The sequence below is a fragment of the Diabrotica undecimpunctata genome, chromosome 6 (genome assembly GCF_040954645.1).
Source record: "Diabrotica undecimpunctata isolate CICGRU chromosome 6, icDiaUnde3, whole genome shotgun sequence".
Taxonomy (NCBI): Eukaryota; Metazoa; Arthropoda; class Insecta; order Coleoptera; family Chrysomelidae; genus Diabrotica; species Diabrotica undecimpunctata.
The window spans coordinates 23219830-23241773 of NC_092808.1; the positions used below are offsets into that span (position 1 = coordinate 23219830).

Sequence of the window (21944 nt, forward strand, 5' to 3'; positions counted from 1 at the left end):
TCCGTATGCAACAGTTCTTAGCAAGCTGTTTTTACTATTACTTCTTTTAAAACATTTTAAATACTAATAAAACAATAATAAATAAACAACGGTAAGTCGACCCAAATAGCAATATTTTAATGTAAGAAACGGATGTTTTCTCCGTGTTTAATTATTTACGGACCGTTAATATATTATTCTACAACAAAATCTACCTCGTATACAACAGAGTAAACTGTATTATATAAATGATGTAATATGAAATTGGCTTATTTCAAAATTATTAACGCAATACTTTCCACACATATATCATAAGCAACAATAAAGTCGCAATGTATATCTTAGAACTGAATGCTTTGGCATTCAAAGGCGTCTATTTTATGGTTAGATCATCATCATCATAAGTGGATCGACAATCCGTTGTGGATCTTGGCCTGCTCACAAAGAAGTCGCCACTCCTGTCGATTCCTGGCAATTTCCCTTCATCTTATGAGCCTTAGAATCTGCAGGTCTTCTTCCACATCATCAATCCATCTCCTTCGTGGTCGTCTTCTACTTCTTGTGCCCTCTGGTTTTGAAAATGTTAATCTTTTCGCGTATTCGTGATGGTGATTTTCTAGACAAAACTTCGCAGATTTGGACCACTCGTTATATTCATTGCGTTCCGATTGATACCGGGAACAGGTTCGTCGTATTCTGTTCGTTCGGAATTAGGTATTCACCATCATCATACAAGCTGTACGTTCCCGAAACAGTAATAGCTGATTTTACTTGAAAATCCTGTTTATCTGAGGATCAGCCCATCGATTAATTGAGTAAAATATTGCGAGCGAAGATTTCATACTAACAATGAGCTAGATATTGAAAATGTTCAAACCAAAAGAAGTTTGTTCATAGAATTTTCACTCAAGGGAACATACACTTTAATACAAATTAGCAGAATTCCAGTTCTTTGTTCTGGTTTCTTTATTTCCATGCTACAATTATAAACTAATAGAAAACGAGTTTTTAGGAATAAATGTAGATTTTAGTCGATGTTTCATGATTTATAAGTTGGAATAAATTTAGTTATAACACTTTAACTGATTTTATATTTAAAACAGACTTACTTATAGTTAAAACTAACTAAATGAATGATATAAATACCATAATGATAAAATATCTGTGCAACTTACATCACAATGCCTTCTAAAGGAATCTAGAGACCTCTCAGATCTTTCTGAACACACACTGGAAGTTTCTGATTCATCAGACTGGTTATCGACAGATCTAATGTTTTTTCTTGGACTCCTATAATGGTCTGACGTATTCTGTAAAGTAAATAGTAATGTACATTAAATCCTTGACTGATTTGAAATAGTTCTAATTCACTTAACAATATATTTGTTTAAAAATATACTAATGTAGGCAAAACATTTTAACAAACATAACAAATATTCTAAAAATAAGAATGTCATTAAACAGAAAAAATATTCCTATAAAAACTAGACATAGGTTATGGAACAGACACACAAAGCGGCAAGAAACGATGTTAAGAAATAATAGTAAAGAAATAATTATAGGTACAGAAGACAAACTAGTCAAATGGAAAGAATATATTCAGATACTTTTGGCGACGATAGACCTTGTGCTCCACCATCGACGGATAATCTAATAAGGAAAAAGTCCAGAAATAACCAAAGAAGAAGTCATTTATGCAGTAAAAGCTCAGAAAAAACCACCGGTCCAGACAATATCAATTGTCGAAGTACGAGGCATGTTTTTTAAGTAAGTACCGTTTTGCGATTCCGCCGCCGCAGCGCTACGGTCGGCGTTCCGCGCATGAGCGCTGGTTACCTACATCTCTTGTCTACGCACTGACGCCATTACAGTCTGATTCTTCATTGTATACTTGTTTACTCCAGTGTTTAAGATGCCTCCAACAATCGTGAGTCACGCTGATTGTGAAGTACGGGCTGTTATACGATTTCTTAGTGCTAAAGGCGTAAAACCGATCGATATTCATCGTGAGATCGTTGAAGTTTACGGACAAAACATTATGAGTGATGGAATGGTAAGGAAATGGGTGAGAGCATTTAAAGATGGCGGCACAAATGTGCATGATGAAGAACGGAGTGGGCGTCCTTCGGTCGTTAATGAAAATTTGGTGCAGAAAGTGGACGAAAAGGTGAGAGAAAACAGACGCTTTACAATTTCATCATTGCCCGACTGCTTTCCTCAGTATTCTCGTAGTGTTTTGTATCGCATTGCTACCGAGAACTTGAATTACCGGAAATTGTGTTCACGTTGGGTTCCAAAAATGTTAACGGATTTGCACAAAACCCAAGTTTAGGCAGTGCATTGACTTTCCTTGAGCGGTACCACAGTGAAGGTGAAGATTTTTTAGACCAAATTGTTACTGGTGACGAAACGTGGGTGGCCTACGTCACACCAGAATCGAAACAACAATCCATGGAATGGCGACATTCATCATCACCCAAAAGAGTGAAGTTTAAGCAAACAATTTCTGCCCGGAAAATCATGTGCACAGGTTTTTGGGACAGGAAAAGGAGTATTGTTAGTGGAGTTTCTGCCTCGTAATGAGACAATCAATGCAGCGTCTTATTGTGAGACATTGAAAAATCTGCGTCGTGCAATCCAGAACAAAAGACGTGGCAAGTTGAGTAAGGGTATCGTTTTGCTGCATGACAATGCCCGTCCACACGTGGCTAATCAGACCAAAGATCTCATCAAATCATTTAAATGGGAAACTCTAGATCATCCTCCATACAGCCCTGATCTGGCGCCCAGCGACTACCATTTGTTCCAGCACTTGAAGAAACACCTGGGCGGTCAGCGTCTTCAAGACGATAACGAAGTTAAAACATTTGTGATGCAGTGGTTAACAAGTCAGGCGGCAGAATTTTATCAGGAGGGTATTCAAAAACTGGTGCCACGTTATGACAAGTGCCTCAATATTCACGGAAATTATGTAGAAAAGTAGATTAAGGTACAGGCCTTCATGTAAAAATAAAATTATTGCCATATCTTTGCACGTCTTTTTTTAATTCCAAAACGGTACTTACTTAAAAAACACGCCTCGTACTTAAATTAATTGCAGGTAGGTAACAAGCACGTATTCCCATATTTCTCATATCTTCATCGATGTTATCACGGAATCTTGTTCTGAATCTTCCTCTTCTCCTTTGACCAATATGTCTATTAAGGAGCGTTTTTCAAGCTGGATCATTTTGTTCCATTTGCATTACATGCCCTAACCACCTCAGACGTCCTATCTTAATATATTTTACGATATCGATAAAATATCATCAGACTGGCTAAAATAAACATTCGTAACATTACCAAAAAACCCAATTCCTCACAGTGTGTTGGCTACTGTTGGTTTCTTATGTCCTTAAAACTTTTCTCGGAATCATTCATACATGAATTTACAAGAAGTGTGAGATTCAACTTGGATTTCGAAACGGACCACGAGAATCTCTTTTCGCCTTAAATGTGTTAACAAAACGATGCAGAGACATGAATGTAGATGTATATGCATATTTTATTAATTATCGAAAAGCATTTGACTGCGTTAACCATCAAAAGATGATCGAAATTCTGAGACCAAGCGGGGTTGACGAACAAGACTTATCTAGGAATTATCTCGGAACTATATTGACACCAAACGGAAATAACTGAAATAAAGTACACAACATCCTTCTTCTTTTTCATGTGCCATCTCCTCTAAGAAGGTTGGCAACCACCATGGCAATTCGCACTTTCGACGCCGCTGCTCTAAAGAGGGCAGCAGAAGTGCAGTTAAACCAAGCTCTCAAATTATTTAACCAGGAGATGCGTCTTCTTCCGCGACTCCTACCCACAACATCCAAGGATATACAAATGAGACAAGGAGTGCGATAGAGTTGAGTCTTATTACTCCTATTAATTAATATGTAAACATGACGTACGTTGATCATTCTAATAGCAAGTAAGGCACAAGAACTGCAAAACATAAATTCGGTAGTTCGTCAAAGCGGAATGTTCGGTTTAAATCTAAATGTTTCCAAAGCTACAATTGCCATTTGGATCGCCAACCTTGGAAAGGAGAAAGCGCAATAAAAAGAAGAAGGTTATGCAAATTTCTCATTTTCATTTCATCATTTTCTTCTTCATAAGCAGTATGAATAAAAACGAAGAGATTGGTGAAAGGCGATTTAATCTATTTTCTCACTTGACTCATCCATCTAAAGCAGGGATTTGCTAAGAGACCCAGTCGACTTAGGTTCAGATTCAGTGAGAATAATTATATGGGTAGTGTTTCTTTCAAGGGGAAAGTTCTGATCAGTTTTCGATTTCCACTGTTAGCAATTTTCAGTCGTGGATTAATTTTGATGGAAATCGAAATAAAATTGATCAGTACCTAAACATCAAAACAAACATGCGTGCATTTTCTTAAAAATGAGTCAAAAATTTTCAGACACCCAAGATGAGTAAATGAAAAAATTATACATTGTTTTAAGAAACACATGGAACATGGAGTCAAAAATTTTCAGACACCCAAGATGAGTAAATGAAAAAATTATACATTGTTTTAAGAAACACCTGGAACATGGTTGCCTTCCGCTAGTCGATTTAAAAATAATTTTACTGAATTCGGATGGCGCCTGTATGAAGTTATTACTTGCTATAACGGAAGAGATGTGAAGAATGTTCACGTTCATGGCTTCTACCCAGTCGCTCTGATGAGTCCTGCTAGGACGAAATACGTATAAGCGAATTGTAGAAAGACTATACATGAAATCAAATCTTAACTGTCTTTTCTATAAAAGTAACTAGTTTATTTTATTCATTTTTTGTTAACTTGCAACCTTAATCAATATATTTTCTTTTTACGATAAGACTAGGATATACCTTGTGGAAGATAACTGTCGATTTATAGTCTGAAGAAATCCTAATCGATATGATTGGCTTGACTGAGTTGTCAATAGAGTTCCTTACAAAGGAGGTTTCGTAACCCGCCGTTGATAACATGAATACTCCAATTTATCTTGATATTATTCTTAGGCTCATATATGAGCAGACAGATTTTTAGAAACCATATTGCAATGGCCTCTCAACTCTCTCAACCTCCATTCAATTGAACATGCATGCAAATAATTGAAATTAGTTTGACTCGCGGCGTTATTACCGACAAGCGGCGGGACTTTTCATGCGGCAAATAATTGTACAAGTAATGGCAGAGTGAACCAATCCCACTATATGGCAAATATAGGCAAGTGACGAAAATTTGCCAAACACACAAGAGAGCTTAAAATAGCATAAGTTACGATGGACAGAATTATACCAATTCCTTAATAGGAAGTATGAAACGATGTATTCAAGCCTGTGTCGATGTAATATGTGTAAATACAGAATATTAATTGTCATTTGCATCACTTTATAGATATTTTGACGAAATTTTGTATTGAATTCTGTGTAATTTTTATTTAAATTTATCTAAATTACGCATTTTTATACTTTTTATACAACATATGCAGCATTATATCTATCATATGTTGAAAAATAACAACCACCAACCGATTTGGTAGCCAATTTGGAAAATATCAATCATATTATGAAAACCATTTTTGAGTATTTGTATTACCACATTACGAAACAGTTACATCACATGTTACAATTTTTTACTTACAAATACATCCGCTAACGCATTTTCAGCTTCTCTGCTCTGTTGTAAAATTTTCTGGGCCAATACCGGTCTCGATGCGGGACTCATTGGTGGTCTATCACTTCCTCTTCTAAACCTATTCATGCTTCTGTTAGGACTAGTTTCCCTCGACGTGTCTCGGGAACCTTGTGTTGATCGGGGTATACCAGAAGATAATCTTCTTGGTCTTGGAGATTCGTGTTCAGGGGCTCTATGGTAGATATAAGCCAGGCGGGAGCTAGGCGATCCTGACCTACTCGTTGCTAAAATTTAAAATGACATAATATCATGAAAAGAGCAAACAAAGATGTAATAATAAAAAAATCTCTTTGTAGTTTTAAAATATTTTGATCGGTAAGTATAATGTCGTAGACGAATTAGATTTTGTACCATTAACTGCTCGTAGCGTAATGTAACATTAACTTTCAACTTTTTCTAAATTGTTAATGTCATTCCAGTCGGCTCCAGTGGAAATATTTTGATATTCTTGACTCATTGTCGGAAACATACAACACAAAAATTCCTACCTCACCTTATTAATAAGTGAAATAAACTTACCTTTTGCAAACTTCTTTAATTGAAAAAAGAAGAATATCATTAATAATCAAAGAAGTCAAACTAATAGAGGTCGTACTTGTCTAATTTTTTGAAGCCTTTGCCGCCATTTGCATTGAGTGTAGAAGATTTATTTGTTTATTTATTAATTTGTTTGTTTACTTGTAGAATAGAAGGATTATTTACGTATTTATATAACTGCTTAATGCTCTTATTACATTTTAAGAAGCACTTATTCGAGACGTAATCATGTATTCATGAAAAATTAGCAATTAATAAAAGCACAAGAAAAAAAAATGCATTAAGCTCCTATACTTACGTTGTGACTGTGAATTTCGATTTCTTGTTCGACTCACTCGTTCAGGTGATGCTGTTACTGCAGTCTCTGGTGCTCTCTTTGGTCTCGCTAAATTAGAACAATAATTTATTCATACAGCCGATACAGTATTCAACAAAGGAGCAGTTTATTTAAAAAGATGTAGCAATCTAATTCATTTATAACCTGTATTTTAAATTTAGCAACATTTACCAATAATCCTCGCGAATTAAGAATTCCTCCTTAAGAATTTCTCTCATATCTTCATCGATGTTATCAAGGAACCTTTATCTGGGTCTTCCTCTTCTTCTGTGACCAATGGGTTTATCAAGGTGCGTTTTTCTAGCTGGGTCATTTTGTTCCATCTGCATTACATGTCCTATCCACCTCAGACGTCCTATCTTAATTTGTTTTTCGAAATCAGTTTCCTGGTATATTCTATAAAGTTCAATTTGTATCGTCTTCTCCACACTCCATTGTCGTTCACTGCTCCCTAGATTTGCCTTAGTACTTCTCCTTCGTAACATGTTTTCATTATTTTTTGTTAGAATCCAGGTCTCTGAACCATATAGGACTGGACGTATTATTGTTTTATTTTTAATTGTGGATTTAAGGAGGAGATTGAGCCCAAAATAGCATCTGTTGGCCGTGCATATGCGGTTTATCTCTGTGGTAGTATTATTTTCTGTGTTAAGGAGCGCTCCCAGGTATACAAATTCGTTCGCTGTTTCGATGACGTCGTTTTCTATATGAAGTAGGATATATTATTATACATGTTTTACATATATTCTCTGGTACATGTCTTGTACATTAGTTTTTATGAACTAAACTGATACATTTTACTATTTAGTTGGTCTATTTGAACACAAGTTGTCAAAATGTCAGCCATATATTGCACACCTCACAATAAACTGCTCTGTTGGACACTAAGATGATATTTATATTTCCAGTACAATAAAAATGAAGAAATGGGTTTCACTGAACAAAACTCTGCGATACAAAATGAAAATCGCAGATCTAAATAGGAAAACACTATTTCTTGGATATATATTTTTTATAAAAGCATTTTTCATCGTGTAATTAAAATTTTATTTAAACCATATACAAAGTCTGATGTTCATCAAACTTTGCATGCAAGTACAATGACACATAACGCATATGATGCCATAATTTTTGTGACTACACTACTTCCGGTTTCACCGTAAATAGCCTTAACTAATTTAATTTAAATGGGCCACGCTGTATATTTTAAAAGAAATTTTTATTCCTAATTCATGTAGGGGAGAGGTGGGATAGTTGATCCCGGTGGGATACTTGATCCCCATTTAAATTTGGCGCCCAATAATATCCTGTTACTGTTCTGTTGACCCACTTGAGTAGAGGCCATACTGTTTACTTTGTTTTGACAAATGGCTGCTACTTCAGAACACGCTTGACATTTTAATCAAAATTATTCTATTTTGTGACATTGAAAGTTTATTTTACGAGTGCAAGGTAATTTATAACAACTTTAATTCGTTTAATTTATAATTATACTGCCCAAATAGGTGAAACATTTGTACTTTTATCACTAAATACTAAAACAGTGATATTTAAATTGTAACTGTTTTAACCTAAAATTGGCACTTGTTGAAAAATGTCATTGCAGGGATAGTTGATGATCCTATTAAATGGGGGATACTGGATCCCAGGATCAAGTATCCCACTTTGTGTTTCTTTTCATCTCGTGTTTAATGTAATTAAGTTTATTCATGTTTATTTTTTCAGATGCCACGCAAGTACTCAACTAAAGTAGGAGCAACGAAAAGAGTTCCTCTTGATGCAGAAAATTTTAAAGCGGCTGTAAATGTGGTAAAAAATGGAGGAAGCTACAAAGCATCTGCTAGGCAGTTCGGAATAAATGTCATGACATTGAAGAGGTTGTGCAGAAAAAACATGATATCTCTCCCAGGCTACAAGGTGCGCCAGGTTTTTTCACTTGACCAGGAAAAAGAACTTGGTATGTTTTCGAAAGATATGTCCAAGATGTATTACGGTCTTACCGTGGTGCCACTGCGCAAATTGGCATACTCCTATGCTGCAACAAATAGGATATCATATTCCCTTGCCTGGGATAAAACAAAGCAAGCTGGCCGCGACTGGTACCGAGGTTTTCTTGATAGAAACCCTACGCTGTCAAAAAGGAAACCAGAAGCCACAAGCTTGGCACGAAGCTCAGCTTTTAATCGTCACACAGTTGGTACATTCTTTAATCAATTAACAAATGTTTATATACGGTACCAGTTTCCTCCTGAACATATATGGAATATTGATGAAACTGGTCTCACTACAGTACACAAACCTGCTAAAATAATTGCTGTGAAAGGGTAAAGCAGGTGGGCAAAAGTACATCTGCAGAACGAGGCGAACTGGTTACGGTATGTGCTGGCATCAATTTTGCAGGGGGTCACATGCCTCCTTACATATTTCCCAGAAAAAACTTGCAGGACAGGTTTCTAAGCCATGCACCTCTTGGCAGCAATGCAAAAACATATCCCAGTGGATGGATGACTTGATCTGGTTTTCTGAAGTTTTTGGAACACTTTATTCGTTTCGCTCAGCCAAGTCTAGATCGGAAACATTCGCAACAATTGTTATGGACAACCATGAGAGCCACTGCTCATTGGAGGCTGTAAATTATGCGAGAGCCAACGGCATCGTATTTCTTACAATTCCGCCGCACACATCTCATAAGTTGCAGCCATTGGACCGCGCAGTTTTTGTTCCACTAAAGACTTACTACTCCCAAGCAGCTTCCAATTTTATGCTCAAATTTCCCGGGAAAACTATTACCATTTACGACATTGCAGAACTGCTTGGAGATGCGTTCCCCCGAGCCATTTCTCCTTCAAATATCATAAGTGGGTTCAAAGTATCTGGAATATGGCCGATAAATCCAAACATATTTACTGACGACGAATTTATGACCAGCGCTGTCACGGACCGTCCAGACCCAACTTTGATTCAGGAATCAGTTCTGGATCCAATACAGCCAACGCCTAGTGCTAGTACATCAATTTCTATAGAACCAACGTTGTCTGGGGCCCTAAAACCTTGCACTCCAACATCGGACATAATGTCTGTGAAACATTTTTCTCCACAAGACATCATGCCCTATCCCAAGGCAGCACCTCGTGCCCAATCTTCTCGAGGTAGAAAATGGGGCGCTATCGCATCCTAACTGATACCCCTGAAAAAGCGGAAATTGAAGAACTTGCTCTTAAGAAAGCCGCAATCAATAAGAAATGAGCAGAAAAGCTTCCAACACAAGAAAGTTAAATTCTTAAGACAAAAGGGACAAAAAGGAAGCTGTTTCACTTTTCCAACAGTAGAGGACGTCAGCGAAGTGGACCAGACAGACGTACAAAAGCTGCCGCAGCCGTCCGTGAGCAGAACGGCCAGGACTGCTGATATTATAAAATTTAACCATAGATTTGACGCTAATGTTTTCTAAATAATTGTTATTTTTTGACTCAATTTATTTTTGTATTTTATGTTTTTATTTAATAAAGTAGGTAGTTTAATTTGTTTCATTGTTTAATTTAATTACTTTTCATAATTGGCAATAATTACTTATGCTATGCATCATAGGTGGGATACTTTATCCCAGGGATCAAGTTGCCCCATCACGGGGATCAAATATCCCTCATGGACAGGGGATCTTGAACCGCACTGGTGTTTTACAAGAACTGATCTATCTTATTTGTTCTACAAGAAAGATATTCTAGGTAAACACCCAGTGGAAGGAGATAACCACATTATGAACCTGTTTAATGAAATTAAGAAAATAACTATTATGGTCTGAAATAATCTTTAAACACTAAAACAGGGATCAACCATCCCACCTCTCCCCCACAGAAAAAAAATTGTTAAAACAAGAAATAAATCAAAGAATAATTAAAATTATTTACTAAGACCAATGAGAATAATAATTTTAAAATCACTTCAAATGTTCAAAATGTTCGCTGTTCACCTCCTGGCAATGTGCATCAATAATTATTTGTCTCAAATCCTACAAGCATGTTGATCGTGTAATGTAAACAAGTGATTTTAGATAACCCCAAAGAAAAATATCTAACCGGTTAAGATCCGGAGAACGAGCAGACCACTCTATGAATCGTCTACGTCCTATCTATTGACTGGTAAATTTTGTATTAGAGAATATAATGAAACTAAAAATATCAATGAAAAAAGCTTTCATAAAACTATTTCTTAAACAAAAGTTTAATATTGATACTGTACACCAAAATTTTTAACTTGCAATTTGCAAGTCTTTTTATTATTCTCTTTAAAAATAACGCCATTTCAATAAGTTAAATATTACCAATATATTCGTTACAATTTCGGGTTATAACAGTATTATTAATAGTGTTTAAATTGTTTACATAGACTAGTGTATATATATCGGGTTGGAATTCCAAGAAATGAATAAATTTTGTAATAGTGCAAGGTCACCATTGGACGTTGTGGGGAGTTTGGTGTTAATTGGGATAGTAAGATTTTATATACAAAGCTTTACAAGCTAGTAGGCTCACAGCTCAACTATTTATTTCCAAATTTTTCTGTCTTCTGTTTTGTTCTTCCAGTTGATAACGTTTGGCTTCTTAATATCCTTTTCTACTTTATCTCTCCATCTCTTCTTTGCTCTTCTTTTCTTTTTTTACCTCCAATTTTGCTTATGAACTCTGCTTACTGGCATTTCCATTATATGACCTAGCCATCGAATTCGTTGAGCTTTAACTACCCCAGTTAAGCTATTTTCGTTGTATAACTATTTCTAGAATAAATTCTAGGTCATAAAATGTATAATTTATTCTAGATTTCCGTTGAAAAAATGCAAATGTTTGGTCTAAATGATATCTGTCTGTAAATATCATTATAAAACTCATATAAATTGTACTATTTTTGTATTACGTAACAGCAAAAGTGTAACGAATTATTTTAATAATAAAATAATAATAACAATGTAAAAGCTATATACCTTGCTGAGCTACCTCGCCCTCTGTTATACATGAAAAAAAGCAAGAATTAGAAAAACACTACAAAAATGCATTAAAAAGGTAAAGCGCAAAATATTACACTACATATTTTAGATTATGTTTTAGTTAAATAACAATGAATATTAAGGGTTTTACGGGCGCGACTCAAATATGAACCGGACTTTCTTTTTAACTAGATGAAGTGAGTAACGTGACATCTTGATATATGTTGGGTGGGTAAGTCGGTTTGGCTCTCCAAAGCTCTCCTGTTAGTAGGCATCATGTCTGAGCAAGAGGTGCACACGTATGTTGAGTAACGCATTATTATTATTATTATTTTTTGTCGAAAGAGAGCGTAAAACAATTTTTCAATGACCGAGTCAGTGAAAAATGAGACCCATGCACACCGACTTCGGACAAGCACGAATACTCTTGCGACCCGTGAGATGATTGAAGGGGATCGCCGCCTTACCATATAGGACATTGGTAAGCACATCGGAATATCATACACGAATGCCCAATGAATAATTTCAGAAGATTTGGTTTACCGAACAGTATCGACAAGGTGGTTTCTCGCCTCTTGAGGCAAGAAAGCAAACCATCCTGCTGGATGTGAAAGACTTTTGTCAAGATATCGAAAAGAGGCAGGCGCATTCTCACTTGTGATGAGACTTGGTGCATCTTTAAACCCCGCAATCTAAACAGGCAAGCATGGCGAGCCGAACACCTGGAGAAGCAGAGCTGCGAAAATCAAAGTCTCGTCGTTCTGCTGAGAAAGTTTTTGAAACAATTTTTTGGGATTAAAGAGGCATAATGTTAGTTGATTTTCTCCCTGTAGATTGTACAGCTAATGCTGCTTACTACTGCCAACTACGTGATGAATTGAAATTGGTTTATGAATGACAAAGGTGAGACATGCCTATTTGAAGAGCTTTCAATGATAACGCTCAGCCACACACAGCTTCATTAATCCAAGAAGAGTTGGATAAAATTCACTAAAAAATAATGGACCATCCGTCCTATATTCCGGATCTTTTGCCGCGTGACTACCATATGTGTGGAACATTCAAAGAAGAACTTAGAGTTCAATCACTTTGACTACGACGATGGAGTAGAAACGTTCATACTTAGTTAGTTATAGACACAACCAGCTTCATTCTTTGAGAAAATTAAAAAACTTCTTATTCAGTGGGAAAACGTGTAAATACATGAGGATATTATATGGAAAAATAAGGTGTACTCGAAGTTTTATTTACTGTACCAATAAAAGTCTGGGTCATATTTGATTCGCCCTCATATACAGTACTAGTCGTAAGCTTTACCCTCCAATAATTTTCTGATCCATAAAACTTAAAATTTTGGGTAATTGATCAAGACACCTGTGTAATATGATGTCATTTAAAATTAAATTTCAAACAAAATGGCAGCTGTAGGCAATTTTTAATTTATTGCGTTAGTGTCCTTAAATTAAAAATTTATTAATTTTAATTTTAGTGTTTAAAAAAAGTAGGATAGAGGGTAAGGCTTAAGACTTGCACCGTTGATTAAATGATGTATGTAATGTGTAATTTCACTATGTATATCAATATAGATACAATATACAACATACACACATTTTATACACAAAATACTAACAAATTACTGCAACTTTGGAAAATTCATTTATGTAGAAATAAATACCAAACAGCTTTCTATATCTTACTAAAGTCTACAACAATTTCTTTATCATTTCCTTCCCTTGCCTACGTTTGCGGTAAGTCCCCTATTATAAAAATGGTTTGTTCGTTCATGTGTGAAATTCTTCGTGATATGGGACAATAATTGTTTTGTTTCCGCTTAGAAGCATGTACTTAGATGATATTTAAATTCTTCGGTGTTACTTTGATTTGTATCATCACTGCCCATCACAGAGTTATACGAAATTGAGGAGCTAACAAGCTGCTTTAGAATCCAGTACCAATCCATACCAACACCATTATGATGTATGCTTGTTTCATTTATTGTTTACTGTATTTAATGGAAATAAACGAAATTTTAATTGAAAACACTTAATATTGTTATTCTTGACGTTTCAATTTCCATTAAGTTTCACTTATAACTCCGTCTGAAATGATTGTTGTGTGGATCGAGTAGCATAACAGTAGCTCTTGCCGATTACAAGCCCGGAGAGAGGAGGAGGGTTATGGCTACAATCTATGTCCTATGTAAAAAAATATTGCTAAAAAACCTAATCAAAAGCCTCGGACTACACAGGAAACTCTAAGATGGACTAAATTATGGAAAAGTATTACGAATTGTGTAACATAGAATTTACACAATGTAAATTGTCTCAAAGAAAATAGATATAGTGGTAAGTGAATAAGACAGGTTAAATATTAATACTGCAGTTTTATCCAAAACCAAGAAAAAGGGCAGAGCATAGAAAGTTGGAGAAAATATGATCACTTCTATAGTAGGGTTCCTAAAAAAAACAGAGTATCAACCATCATACACAGAAGGTTTAAAAATACCTAATAACTTGGGAACAAATTAGTGAGCGAATAATAAAAATTATCCTATCAATATAGGGTTACACAGTTAGTTTATTGAGAAGATACAGAGTAAATGATGATGGTATAACAAATAGGGAATAGGTAAAAAACAAATGAAACGGTAGATGGAAAATTTGGAGAAAATACATTGAATGGCAATGACTGAAGACTAATTATAAATGTGAACCAAACAGACTGACTATCTTGAATGAGGTTTTCAAACATAGAGAAACACACAGGTATGTATGGAAATAACCAGTAAGAGGTGTTAGGCTTTCACGGCCATCGTCTAACTTGTTAAACTGTTTGTTCGGGCTGTTAGGCCGTTGTCTTATGAGATTAGTTCTCGACGTTCCACCAACACTAGGGGGTTGTCATCTTCTGGAGATGTTACTACTTCGCTTGTAAGCTGAAACTGACGCCGCGTTGTACTTCTTCTTGCAGTACCGTCTCCTATCGGAGGTTGGCTACCATCACAGCAATCTTTACTTTGTTGGCTGCAGCTCTGAACAACTGTATTGAACTGCACCCATACCACTCCCTTAAATTTCGCAACCAGGAAATCCTCCTACGTCCCACATTTCTCTTTCTAGAGATTCCGCGTTGTACTACGGAGGTCATATTTATATTTTCTACTTGCCTCCCCTCCACTGGTTTCGGCGTGAGGAGGCGTGTCGTCGTTTGTAGCTTTTCTTTTCCGTGGTATTTATAGCTAGAAGGCTATAAATACCGCAAGTACTCGGAGGAGATCACCAGCCCGCGACAAAAGGTTACGTCCGATCTTTAAACCTTAAAATGATTGTATCATTACAAAATACCGGCCTCAAAAGTATTAACTCATTTCATTATCGTCCGAATATGCTAGAAGAGACAAGATGCGCGTTAACAGCGAATCCACCAGTCAAAATAACACACAATGATCGACGACCAGCTATGCAGAATGGAATCACATTTAAACTATGAAAATGCTACAAAATAATGAGTATTTTGTAGTGTGTAGGAATCTCCTCAAAAATTGGTTTTCGTATCCAAGCACGTTGAGTACTTCAGTTCAAGCAACACCCCTTCGTTCGCTTATAAAAGTTACATGTAGCGAATTGTCGAGATGAACTCACAGGTCATCGAAATAAAACATGATCCACGACCAGAGGATGAATAATTAATAAAAAATATGTTTACTACAAACACACTCACATAACACTAGTCAGGGTATATGCTTTAATATACTAATAATAAAAAGCTAACAAGTTATTGGATTAATTTCTAAAAACATACTGAGCATCAATTACACCATGCAAGAAGGCAACTTCTACAAACTTACGTAGACTGGCCGTGCCGAACTGAATCTTCGTTCTGGCCATCGCAGAATATTGCGCTCTAGCTTTAGCTCGCTGCGCTGCTTGCAGATCAATGGCAGAATTACTTCTGAATCCCTTTTTTCCTGAATCTAAAAAGTAATAACACGTATTAATACATTTCAAATAACTAGCATGCGCAGATTAAAAAACACTAAGTTTTTAAAATATGATACATACTGTCTCTAGTAAGAACAGGTATGCCGCTTCGTTGTCTGTAGCTACGAGGCAACGAAGGAACTCTTTGCAGAAGACTGCCAGTTGCAGCCAAATTATCTGTACTTCCTGTTTTCAGTCAAAAGCAGCATGGAGAAACATATCACGCTAATAAATTGTTATAGGCAGGAGACCATTAAAAAAAAACATGACAAATCCCAAATATTTTCTATTATTTATATAAACATATCAAAAATAACTTTTTTGTTAATATTACAATTTATATATACATCTTCATGGTAATTATATACCATACTTAAGATGTTACATTATTCTGAAGAATTTTTACCTGTTGTACTAGCAGCTGTGGATCTACCATACATCTTGGGCGTTTTAAATCCACTGGAAAGATTGTTCTGTGACGAACTTGCAGACATTCCCTCTCCTTGAAGTGCTTTTCTATAGCTCGGATCCAGAGATTGAATTAAATGTTCTGCATGATCAGGGAAATGTTCTTTGAATCCTTTAAATGCTCTGCAATAAAGATTTTTTCATTTAAATACAATGATTAAAAAGAAAGCTTACGTAAGAAGGATATTCAAACGATCTATTCTAAAGACCAATCAACTCAAATGGCCGTTTAAAATATTACCAAAGTTTAATCTTAAATAACGTTTTTATTTATGGCCCAAATTTAATAATGTCTTAAACAAGCAACCTCCGATGGCGCGCCACGAAATGCTACGTACTCTCTACGCTACTTTACGGAGTTGAAGGGTGGACGTTAACAGCAGCAACTATAAAGAAGTTAGCGGCTCTAGAAATATGGCTGTATCGACGCATACTGAGAATACCTTGGACAGACAGAGTGACCAACACAGAGGTATTAAGACGAATGGGTAAAGAGATGGAATTGTTAACAACTGTTAAAAGGAGGAAAGCGTCATACCTGGGCCATGTGTTCCGTAATGATAAGTACAGTCTGCTACAGCTTATCGTGGAAGGCAAGATTGAAGGTAGAAGAGGTTTGGGCAGAAAGGAGAAATCCTGGCTGAGAAATTTGAGAGAATGGTTTCAAATACAATGACCTTACTAATATTGTCAAAAGGATTCGGAAAAACGAAATAATACTAATAATGGAAGACTTTAATGCCAAAGTTGGCAAAGGACAAAGTGGAAATTTAGTGGGATCCTTTGGTCTAGGGGAACGTAATGAACGCGGAGACCGTTTGATTGAATTTGCAACTGAAGAACAGCTCGTAGTGACAAACACCTTTTATGATCTTCCTCCGACGACTATATACATGGAAATCTCCCCAGGATACTCCAGATCACACAGTACGAAATCAAATAGACTATATTCTTATTAACAAACGATTTAGAAACTCTATAACATCTGTTAAAGCGTACCCGGGATCCGACATAAATTCGGACCACAATCCACTTATCGCCAAAATGAAACTTAGTTTAAAGAAAGTTCAAAGACCAAAAATTATGAAGTACGATATTAACCAACTGAAAAATAAAACAGTAAAGGAAAAGGTACAAAAACGCCTAAAAGAAAAAACGTGGGCTCGTACAGAAAAATCATGTGCCCGTACAGAAACAGATAACACAGATGTAGAACTAGAAAATTTGCACAAAGTAAGTCAAGAAATAACAGAGAAATACTTAAAACCTGAAAGAACAAATAAAAAGGAATGGATGACGGAGGAGATTCTATGTATGATGGAAGACAGAAGAAACGCTAAAGATAATAAGAATTACTACAACAACATAAATAACGAAATAAAAAGGGCTATTAAAGTAGCAAAAGAAAATTGGTTTAGCTCGAAGTGTACAGAGATAGAGTCATTACAACAAAAACATGATTCATTTAACCTCCATAAAAAAGATTAAAGAAGCGGCAGGCTTATATAAATACAAGAACACTGGATTCCTGACAGATAATCAGGGAAACATAGTACTGGAAATAGAGCATAAAAGAGATATTTGGATTAAATACGTGGAAAAAACACCAATTGCGAATCTGGACCACCATTTACAGTCGAAGAAGTAAAATATGCCATCAAAAGCACCAAAGATGGTAAAGCAGTAGGCCCTGATAATTTTCACTCAGAATTCTTAAAACTTATGGACTATGATGGCATAAAATGGTTGACAAATATATTTAACAGTATATATGATACGGGCGTGGTTCCCAAGAGTGGTTAGTGTCAACTTTTATAAATCTTCCAAAAAAACCCAATGCGAGAAAGTGCGAAGACTATAGAATTATATGCCTTATGAGCCATTTACTTAAAACATTTCTAAAGGTCATTCACAAAAGAATATATACAAAATGTGAGGAACAACTAACAAGAACACAATTCGGATTTCGTGATACTCTGGGAACACGGGAGGCCCTTTTTGCTGTACAGGTGCTATTTCAGAGATGCAGGGATGTGAATTGTGACATATACGTATGCTTTATAGATTACCAGAAGGCATTTGACAGAGTAAAACATGACAAATTAATGACTCTAATGCAAGAAATTGGAATTGAGAACAAAGATCTTAGAATTATCAGAAACATTTACTACAATCAAACGGCCAAAATCAAAATAGAAGACCAATTAACTAATAAAATTGCAATCGACCAACAGAATATCGAAAGAGTCGAGCAATATACATATCTAGGCACCAATTTAAATAGCCAATGGGACCACTCAACAGAAATTAAACAGCGAATTATAAAAGCAAAAGCAGCATTTGTTAGAATGAGAACCATTTTTAACAGTCGAGACATATCATTAAAAACAAAATGCCGTCTATTGAACTGCTACATATTCACAGTTCTGCTCTACGGAATGGAAGCATGGACACTGACTGCTGCATCTATGAATCGGCTCGAAGCTTTCGAAATGTGGTGTTATAGGCGCATCTTACGTATATCCTGGGTTGACAGAGTTACTAATGTGGAGGTCCTGCGTAGAATGGGGAAAGAATGTGAAATTCTCATGACCGTCAAAACTAAAAAGTTGGAATATCTAGGACATGTAATGAGAAATCAAGAACGTTACGGCCTTCTCCAGCTGATTCTCCAAGGGAAAGTAAATGGTAAGAGAGGACCGGGAAGAAGACGCATTTCCTGGCTTCAAAATTTACGAAAGTGGTATAACAAGACTACCACTGAACTGTTCCGCGCTGCAATAAATAAAGTAAAGATAGCCGTGATGATCGCCAACATCCGGAACGGATAGGCACTTTAAGAAGAAGAGGTTTCAAATACCAGAAGCTGCGAACATAATACATGCGGCACAAAACAAAGAAACCTACCGTTTGATGGTCGCCAACCTTCGGTAGAAGACGGCACATAAAGAAGAAACAAGCAGAATCAGAATAATCCCAGACTGATTCAATGATTTAGATTTCCGAATAAGATCAGTTTTATACAAATTATACGAGGAAAAACAAAATTATGTATCCTTAAGACACACTGTGGTAAAATATAGCTTTTGGATGTCACTGAAACCTATATTGTACAAAAGCTTGAGTCATTCCATTATATTGTTTGTCATACCTTTTAATATCTCGATCTACTTCAAAACTAGAAATTTGTTAATAAAGCATTGCGATCTTTTAAGTTTTCTTTAATTTTCTCATATACAACAACCAATATTGCTAAAATAACTTGACAATAAAGATCACTTGACTTTATTAATTATTTGACAGTTGTCTTATTGCCATAACGCCATGAACAAAAATTATTCATTCTTACGTAATGAACATCTTACAAATTACTTACTTTCTGGAACTCACACGTGCTTCAGGATCAGCATCAGCGACTCCTGTTTTAACAGCTTCCTGCAATGCTGGAATTTGTCTTTCTAATGGCTGTTTGGGCCATTGCGTTAATATCATTTCTAAAAATTCACAACACGCCCTTCGAATGTCCTTACTTTTGGACCTTGTCGAATTACTCGTTATTATTGGAATTAATCTAGCACTAGCAATATTTTGAATTATAAATTTCACTGTGATTTGACCCGAAGTCGCCATCACCTAAAACAGAAAAATAAATAGTTCAAATAACTTTTATACAGCGATTAGTACAGAATACACGTAACTGTTTCTAACTTTTAAATTAGTTTTGCTTGCTTTCTAGATTCGACAGAGTTCAGTTCAAGAACATTCTGGTGATATAGAGCAATAAAAGCTAATACCGAAATCATATGAAATATATCAACACCCAGAGTCATTATGATTAGATAAGAGGCAGCTTTAGTCGATGTCTATTTAATATAATTATGGATAAAATAATAAATAATTCTCTAGAAGAGTTATTAGAGAGAAATAAATTTTGGACTTCACAATCTATTTTATTTAGCATAGCACGATCGGATCGAGTTCTTTCAGGTATGCTGCAAAAAGTGCCAATATTACTTATGTATGGTCTGAGGGAGTATATAAATAATACTTACATGCCGGTACAAGGATTGTTGTTAGAAAATTGCTGTTGTTTTGGCAGATCATATATAAGTAATATTGGCACTTTTTGCAACATAACTGATAGTCCATTCATTATTTAAATAATTCTCTCTTAACTTAAGATATAAATTTAAGAACACCTGATCAAACATTATTTGCTATGATATTCATGCAACAATAATGGCTGACAAAGAGTATAACTAGATTCCGGAATAGTACAATCTATATATATAATTCTTACCTTAGCTGAATTCTGTATCAAATTTATTAAATGCTGTAGCAGAAACTCTGCAGTTTTGTCAAATTTGTTTCCTAAAAGCGTGGACAGATACGAAATGGTAACACACGCCTCTCGTACGACTTGTGACCGGAGGTCTTTCAACGTGCCTTGCAATGGTATTTCTAAATTTTTTAAACCTACGTGGAATTCTTCGTGACTGGTCGCTCCCGCAATGACTAGAGATCTGATTTTCTTTAACTAAAACAAAATAAAAAAAATTACAATCATTACACCGTTTTTTGCTAAATTACAAAACATTAACTATAAATTATAAATTCAATTAAGAAATTTGCAAATATTTCAACAACAGCCTACAAAAACATATTTGGTACATGTTGAATACGATTAACTCTGCTTGAGACACGATATTTGAATGATTTGAAAATAAGTATCGACCAGATACGTTTTGGTTTTAAGAACAAATTAAGCTACATTCTTCTTTTGTAAGACTCAATGAACCTAACTATTAGGAAGTAGATTCGACGGTAAACATTCGATATCTTTTGATCATAGTGTCCTATCGACAAAAAACAAAATGCGGTTTAAAGGTGAAGAGTGCAACTGACCCAGGAGCTAAAGGTAAATGACTTTAAACAATGAAGTGTGTTCGGTAAATGGGCTCTGGAGCAGTTGGAAACTGACACTAATTTTCATCGACAAATCATCTTCAGAGATGAGGCCCATTTTTGGATGAATCAATAAACAAATTTGTCGAATTTGTCAAAACAAGGAAATTTTGAATACAAACGGGATTCCAAGTAGGCAAAGACGGTGAATTCGGTTGATGCAAAAAGGGAAAATATTAACTAGGATTTATTATGAGCTGATATTATAACTGCTACGCAAAAAATTTGGGAAACATATCGTAAACAGCTGCGCAGTTTCAATGACTAAAATTGAGGAATTGAAATTGGACTCAAATGTTTTATTCACTTAATTTGACTCTAATGTTTTTTTATCTCCAAACTTGAAAATATGGATCGACGGATGACGATTCACATAGAAGGTCATCTAAAAAGATGCCTATTTTTTCAACTTTGGACATTTTTATTTAAAAGGCTAAATAACCTTATCTTATAGTAAGATAAAGAAATATTAAACATAAATTAAAACAAACTTACAGCTTCCACCCTCTTGTTCCATTCTTTATTAGGATCGGAGATGGTATCTTGAATATTCTTCAAATGTTCTGAAACTTCCCGCGAAGAAAAAATCTGTACAGTCGGGCAGTCTTCGAAACTTTTTATAAAAAATTCCTCATCCATAGCACCCGCTAAAAAATATACAAACAAAAATTATCAGCGTCCAATACAGAATAAAAATCAATACAAAATTTATAATTTTACAATGTTTTTACATGTTCATTATGGCTGATACGATAATTTATAAATACGTTATTCTGTCATTACGTCGTAGCGAATTGGTCTTGTCATTTACCATACATATGATCAAAACTTTACAAAACAATAATAGGCCACACCGGTCTGAGATTTTGAGTCTGAACTCGTCAGTACTTTACGCTGTCAAACTAGCTGGATAGTTTTCATTTCAAACACAACGCGTCCCAATGGTTAACTGGGAACGTCCTATGGATATAT

The 21944-nt window shown here is 35.4% G+C and overlaps 1 protein-coding gene across 4 annotated transcripts in view; it reads right to left on the bottom strand.

Moving 5' to 3' along the window:
* The window catches only part of chb (CLIP-associating protein), a 125825-nt gene that overhangs the window by 35544 nt on the left and 68337 nt on the right, over positions 1–21944 (bottom strand). For 3 of the 4 annotated variants that reach the window (XM_072534455.1, XM_072534453.1, XM_072534456.1), the window contains 9 exons: positions 21468–21619; positions 20308–20544; positions 19384–19640; positions 15946–16130; positions 15407–15532; positions 11557–11577; positions 6540–6626; positions 5651–5928; positions 1155–1289 (listed from right to left, as the gene is read on the bottom strand). In XM_072534455.1, the coding sequence (XP_072390556.1) occupies positions 1155–1289; positions 5651–5928; positions 6540–6626; positions 11557–11577; positions 15407–15532; positions 15946–16130; positions 19384–19640; positions 20308–20544; positions 21468–21619 (1478 nt within the window). The remainder of the gene's footprint in view (positions 1–1154; positions 1290–5650; positions 5929–6539; positions 6627–11556; positions 11578–15406; positions 15533–15945; positions 16131–19383; positions 19641–20307; positions 20545–21467; positions 21620–21944) is intronic. The other variant, XM_072534454.1, reaches the window with a different exon arrangement.